The 7250-nt window shown below is 38.6% G+C and overlaps 1 protein-coding gene across 1 annotated transcript; it reads right to left on the minus strand.

Annotated features, from left to right (window-relative positions):
* Positions 1-233: 233 nt before the first annotated feature.
* On the minus strand, positions 234-650 carry LOC130030532 (small nuclear ribonucleoprotein G-like). Its single transcript, XM_056121853.1, has one exon. It carries the CDS (start codon positions 585-587, stop codon positions 357-359), a length of 231 nt encoding a protein of 76 aa, XP_055977828.1. The 5' UTR covers positions 588-650; the 3' UTR covers positions 234-356.
* Positions 651-7250: the final 6600 nt, after the last annotated feature.

The following is a 7250-nucleotide window of genomic DNA, read 5'->3' on the forward strand; positions in this document are numbered from 1 at the left end:
GTGCGGGCAAGATACTCTCGGTAGCTTGCCGGGCTCTCGGAGAGGGGCGGAGGAATCGAACTTGGGTTGGCCATCTTGGCTGCGTGCAAGGCAAACGCCCTACCGCTGTGCTATCGCTCTAGCCCCGTCACTGAATCACTGAATATAGAGCTGGAAATATGCTATGAGCAACACCTGGTGTAGCCTAACCCCTTACTCCCACGTCCAAATATATATGTTTATATATATTTTTTGAATATTGCAAAAATTTATTTAACAAAAACATTCATGAAAATGTACACTATCCAATTTTATATTAGTAAAAAGATGCAATCACGGGAACACATGAAAACACTTGACTTCTAAACAACCTCTGTTCATACTCGTTCCAAGGCTTCTAACATGATGATACTATTTCCTCGTATTACCATCATTCCAATATTATTCTGTTGCCCACTTGTTGCCATCTCCACACATTCATCTATCACAAGATTCATAAAGGGATCAAATCCTCGAAGTATTCCTTGGACATGTCTGCCACCATTCAATTTCAATGATAACTTCTTGTCCATAAATTTTTTCAGCTCCGGGGGGTGAGCTTTGCTCATGGTGTCTCTGCAGCGGGCTCACAGACGCCTCCAAGATGAAACCTCGAGGACTCTCCCTCGCGCTCCCGCCGAGTCCAAATATATATAAAAAAATTCTCCTCTCCTTACTCTAAATTGTATATTTGTAAACTTTATTTCATATAAAATTTAAAGCATATCAACATAATTATTCATATCACTATTAAAATGGATATACCTATAAAAAAGAAAGATATATAGTTTTTGAAATTTTTTTGGTCAACCTACAAATATACAATTTTGTACAACTTCAGGATTCTAGTTTTTAATCATCTATATGTGTGGAGGCTTTAACAACTCCATAATAAATTTAAAAAAAACAGTGGCATAGAAATGAACATAGTAAGTGAACAGCAAATGCCAAAGTCATCAGAACTAAAGATGCTATCTATAGAAGTGAGCTCCCTTGGGAAGGGGATGGTTGGGAGGGGTTCCTGGAACACTGGTGAAGGGAAGACTTTGCTGGTGGATGTAACATTGGAATTACATATTCACTGTCACGGTCACTGTCACTGTCCTCCTGTTGTTTATCGATTTGCTCGAGCAGGCCCAGTAACATTGTGAGACTTGTAACTGTGTTTGGCATATTGAATATGTCACGGGGAGCTTACCAGGCTTTGCCATGTGGGCGAGATACTCTCAGTAGCTTATGTATTCACAAAATGTATCATTAAAGTATGTAAATCCTGGTACCTTTATAAAAATGGTTAAAAAGTGAGAGCATACTAATTAACTGAGCTTTCTGGATGGAATTTTGTTTTATGGTGGGACGCAGTCTGACACAGGTATTAGGAAAATTATATGAATAGCTGAGAAATGAGCTCTAGTGGTGAGAGAAGGTAGGGGTGGGGCAGAGGCGTGAGCGAGGGAAAGAGCAGGTAACATCCTGACCAACCTATGTGTGTGGGCAAAGGTGTGGCCACTCACTAAATGACAAGTATCCTAAACAATGGGAGCTGCAGATGTCATGTGCTTCCTGCCTTTATTTATTTTTGACAGTTCTATTTTTTAAGTGACATTTGCAACTCTACTGCAACCTAAACATCAGAAAGGGTAAGAAAGCTGGAGAGGGAGAGTCAGAGAGAGGATTTGCTTTTCAAATATACTTTGCCACATTTCCAGGAATTTGAGACCAAGAACTCAAATTTTACTTCTGAGTCTCAGGAATGTTGTGAACATGGTAATTGGGAAGAAGATAACATTAAAACAAGTTTTCCTCTAAATGTTAAGTTCTCCACTTAACTTGAAAATATGAAAAGAATGGGAGATGCATGCTGAAAGTAGACTATAGACCGAACATGATTGCCACTCAATGCCTCTTTTGCAAACCTCAGCAACCAAAAGGGGAGAGAGAACAAAAGGGAATGCCCTGCCACAGAGGTGGGATGGGATGGCAGGGTGGGGGTGGGATGAGGGGGAGTGGGAGGAATACTGGTATCATTGAAGGTGGAGAATGGGCACTGGTGGAGGGATGGGTACTTGATCATTGTATAACTGAAACCCAAGCACAAAAATGTGTAAGGTCAACAACTGTATCTCATGGTGTTTTGCTAATAACAAAAAATAATTATAATAAATAAAATACTTAATTCTTTAAAAAAGAAAATATGAAAAGAATCATAAATATTTGGCAAATCTACTTTTAATTAGACCAGATCAAATAACAGAGAAATGTGTGCGTGTGCTTGTGTGTGTGTGTGTTATAAATGCAGTCCTGTTCACATTTCCAGGTATATCTGAGACCATATTTTTTCCTGCACACTCTGATCCTGTCTATGTGTTTTCTTTAGAGCCTATATTAGTAGAGCATCCATAACTTTATTTTGGAAAATGATGGAAAGTCTTTTGGGATTGCGTGTTCCAAATCTGACACCAACTATGTCACATTCCAAGAGAAAACAAAAAAAGAGAAAACAAAAAACCTCTTGTGTTGAATAAGTCCATGGAGTGGTTATCAACCCATGAAATAAAATAATTGAGATGGAGATGTGGTTTTCCTTACCTGATCAGGAAATTTTTATTTCAGAACTTGTAAGTGGACAGAGCATTTGTGGAACACTTTGGGAACTCACTAGAAACATTTAGCAGCCTTCAAAGTGGTCATTCTCTAACTAATGATGGATTTTTGTCTGAATCATATTAAAAATACTATATAAAATAAAAACACAGTTTTCATAATCTTTTAAAAATGATTTTATTTTTTATTGAATCGCAGTGAGATAAACCCTTACAAAGTTGTTCATGATTAGGTTTCAGTCATAGTGTTCCAACACCCATCCTTCCACTAGTGTATATGGAACTTTTCTCTCTCTCTCTCTCTCTCTCTCTCTCTCTGTCTTTCTCTCTCTCCCTCTCTCCCTCTGTCTCTCTGTCTGTCTCTCTCTCTTTCTCCCTCTCTTCTTTTGGGCTTTGTGGCTTGCAATACAGATACTGAAAAGTTGCCTTGTATATCTCTTTACCTACTTTTAACACTCAGTTCTTGTCCAGCATGATCATTTCTAACTATTATTGTCATACTGATCCCTTCTCTATCTTCTTCACAGCTTTTCAAGTCTGGATTAGAGTTTTGGGCATCACCAGAACATCCGTGTATTTCCCTGTAGAGACACACTACAACCCTAACTAGCTTCCATCTTCTACAGGACAAATTTTATAAAAAGCAAGTACTACTCGATCGTTGTATGACTAAAACGCAAGTATGGAAGTTTCTAAGTCTGTAACTGTACCTCACGGTGATTCACTAATAAAAAATTAAAAAAATAAAATAAAAAGCAAGTACTATTTTCCTATTTGCTGCTATATTTACAGGATCATGAGTCAAAGAAACTTTAGTGGATGCTTGTCCCAAAGTAAATGAGGATATTTTTTGCCTCCTGCACATTGAACCACTCTGTTCCCTTGATTTTAGCCTTTTTCCATTCTTTTTCCTGGTAATTCCAATTCATGACCTTTGAGCGTATTACTATTCGGAAACCATAGCTCTTAGGTGCTTCTCAGTGGTGACTTGTGGCATCTAGTCCTTTTTGAACATCATGCCCTGTATGCAGTGCTTCTCACTAGTTCTAGATTGAAAACTCATTGAGGATAGAGTTCTTAATGGGAACAGTGTTCCCATTAAGCAGTACAGTGCCAAGGACAGTATAATTTATGAAATGAATGGGAACATTATTTTGGAGAGAACTAATTAAGGGGTTATGAATAACAATACTTTTACATCTAACAAATATTAATTATGTATTTACTCTGTGACAGGCAGATGCCAGGTGATAAATATACAATAATGAACACAATAGAGACGTTTTCTACTCTCATAGTATTGAATCCAGTGATGGTTAGTGGGTATGGGTGAGTGGTCTGGCTGAAGTTAATTGCTGAGTAGTTGTAAGTATAGGTGAGTTCTAGAAAGATTTATGCAGTGCCATCCACTTTTCTTCCTCATTTAAGATGATATATATCTTACAGATTATGCAGATCTAGTTTTAATGTATCTTTTAGTACTGCAGTATGTCCTCCTAGAGATAGGAGGCATTCCCTCACTATTTAAATTAAAACATATCAGGAAATTTATACTGTAGACAGCTTTGTCTTTTGCTATCCTATTTTCAAAGCACTATTCTTTTGCACTCTTCTTTTAGATATCATCCTCTCTGAGATTGAATTTGGATGTCATTACCCCTTGAGTTTCCTTTTCTCTAATTTCACAAAGTAAATATGATATTTTTCCTGTTAAAGAACTGAAGCAGGATGGGATGATGAAAATCATGAACAAACTTATATTGATTAACATTTTTACTGGAAAGGGTGAGATTCATGCAGATTGTTATTGCAGAGTAGATACCAAATGTTTGGGTAACTAGGATTTGCGGCTAGAGCAGAAGAGAGCTAGAAACAGGGCAAAGAAAGACTGAAAAAAAAAGAACCAGATACAAAAGAAATTGAAAGGCTAATGTGGCATTTGAGATGTGAGAGGAATAAAAGTACTGGGGATAAGAGAAGGCAAGAAACCTTTGGAGTACATACAGGGAGATACCCGGATAGGCTTTGTTTATTCACCTATCCACTAATAGATATTCAAGTTGCTTATGTTTTTTGGATATCGTGACTAGTGAAGCTATAAAGATGGGTTTACAAATATATCTTTGAAACCTGAGGTTTGAAATCTTTGAAATCTTTATCGCTAACTTATTCTCAGAAGTGGAATTTTGGATCATATCATTTTAACTTTCTGAGGAGTGACTACACTGAATAAATAAAATGCCTGTAGCTCTGTAGCACTGTCCTTCCATTGTTCATGGATTTGCTTGAGTGGGTACCAGTAACGTCTCACAATGAATTGTGAGACTTGTTACTGTTTTTGGCATATTTTTTACACCACGGGGAGCTTGCCAGGCTCTGCTGGGCAGGCTGGATACTCTTGGTAGCTTGCCGGGCTCTCCGAGAGGGTTGGAGGAATAGAACCCACGTTGGTCGTTTTGTGGGATATAAGAAAAAAATATATATAGTATGATATATATCCGAGACGAGGGTAAATAGGGGTCAGGAGGACTGTTCTGTGATTGGAAGCTTACGACAAGAGTGAGTGTGGGGCGAAGGGCAGGTAGGATAGAGAAGAGATCAGCATGACAAGAATAGTTGGAAATGATCATTTTGTATAAGCACTGAGTATTGAAAGTAGGTAAAGGGATAAACCTGATAGCCTTTCATTATCTATATTGCAAATAATAAGGCCCAAAAGGAAAGAGAGAGGGAGGGAAAGGGAGGGAGAGAAAGAGAGAGAGAAGACAGAGAAGAGAGAGAGAAAGAGAAAAGAGAGAGAGCGAGAGAAGCACCTGCTACAGTGGCACGCAGTGCCACTCCTGGCACCTCAGGAGTGGGGTCAGGAGGGAAACTGGGACTGTTGGTGGTGGGAAGGGACTGGTGAAGGAACGGGTGCAGGAACATTATATGACTGAAATTCAATCATGAACAACTTTGTAAATGTGTTTATCACTGTGATTCAATGAAAAAAAGTTTGTTTTTTAAAGTTCTTTTCTTTTTAAGTTGTGCAAGCTCCTGGAAAGGAGTCATGGCTCTGCCCTGCACACGGGGAAAACCCGAGGAAGCTGAACAGTCCATCCTTCCTTCTACCAATGGGGACCACCCTCAGTGGGCCCAGGGTGCCAGGCTCACTCCACCAAGGCCACACGAAGCACTGCTGGGGGGCGATGCTGTGGTACCAGGGGTTACCAGAGGGCAGGTTCAAGGCCTCAAACACACTGGGTTAGCACCTGCCCTATCACTGCCCTATCTGCTTCATTCCTCTTTTGCAAGAAATCAGAGTTGGCTGTGATGTGGACTGTCATTCTGGAGATCTCCCCCAGTATAGAAATCTGTGACTACATGGTGGCACAAAAAAATAACACATATGCAAACCAACAGTTCCTAGAGTCACGGTTAATGAAGTCCCACAATAACAATGTAATAAAAACTGATTAAGACTCTTCACTCTTTGACTGGCACAACCCTGAATTCAACAGCAAATGCACAGTTTTTTACCCAGTTATTCCCAGCTTACTTAGCACACTGTCTTTTAAAGTCCTATCTATTGTTTGCAACCTCCCCCTTCGTAGGAGCCAAAGGGAAGCAAGGAATGAGTGATGGGGCAATTCCAAAATTAGTAAAATTAGTTAAGATTGAAATTTCTTCAATCCAAAATAAGTACTACATGCTTTGCCCCTTTTACTATCTCTCCAGCCCTAAAATACATTTACACATTAAATATAAAAATATTCTCAGTACACCCCCAAAAAGCCTAGAATAAAAACTGCAACAAGTGATGTATTCCTATGTTCATTCATCTGATGATTACACAATTGCAATGGAGGCATTCTTAGCTCAGAGAGAGACAGATAAAAAGAGAGAGAGAGACAGACAGACAGAGATAGAGACAGAGAGAGATAGAGAGACAGAGAAAGAAACTAAGAAAACCTCAAAATTCTGCTAGCCTCAACCTGTATGACTAACAAGGTTATTCTAGAATGCCTATTTACTGAATTTATATATTGGTTTGTATTTCTTTTTTATGCCTTTATATGTGTGTGTGTGTGGTGTATATTCTCGATATCAATCCTTTTGTCTGCTATATATGGAACATAATTTGTACCTAAGCCCATATTAATATATTAATTTTTCATTACTAATATCTGGATCAGTTTTCTTCCCAACTCTTCCTGATGTTAATTATCTTGGTAGCTCCGCTGTTAAGTGATCTTTCTAGCAGCTTTTTCTCTCTTCCTTGACCTTATGCAGTGCTATGTTCTTCTACCTTTCTCAGGGTCATAGCAATGTTTTGTGTTCAGCAGCAACTGTGGTCCTTTGGAAATCCTAATTTCAAATTCTCATTCTCTATATATCAAAAGTCACAGTTGAAGATCATCTTTTATTGGACTATTTTCATTTTAAAACTATTTTTATTTGGTAATGTGGTTTGCAAAAGTTTCCATATACTTGCAGTGCTACTTCACCACGCTTGCCATAAGAGCACCAGTGACCCACCATCACTGCCCCCAGATCTCTCTCCTTTCCCTCACTTTGTCAATACAGATAGAAGTTCTGTTGGCAGTATCTCAGAATTAGTTTCCATTGGGAACTGTTTTATTCTTGTTT

This window comes from Sorex fumeus, unplaced genomic scaffold (genome assembly GCF_029834395.1).
Source record: "Sorex fumeus unplaced genomic scaffold, SorFum_2.1 ptg000044l, whole genome shotgun sequence".
Classification (NCBI taxonomy): domain Eukaryota; kingdom Metazoa; phylum Chordata; class Mammalia; order Eulipotyphla; family Soricidae; genus Sorex; species Sorex fumeus.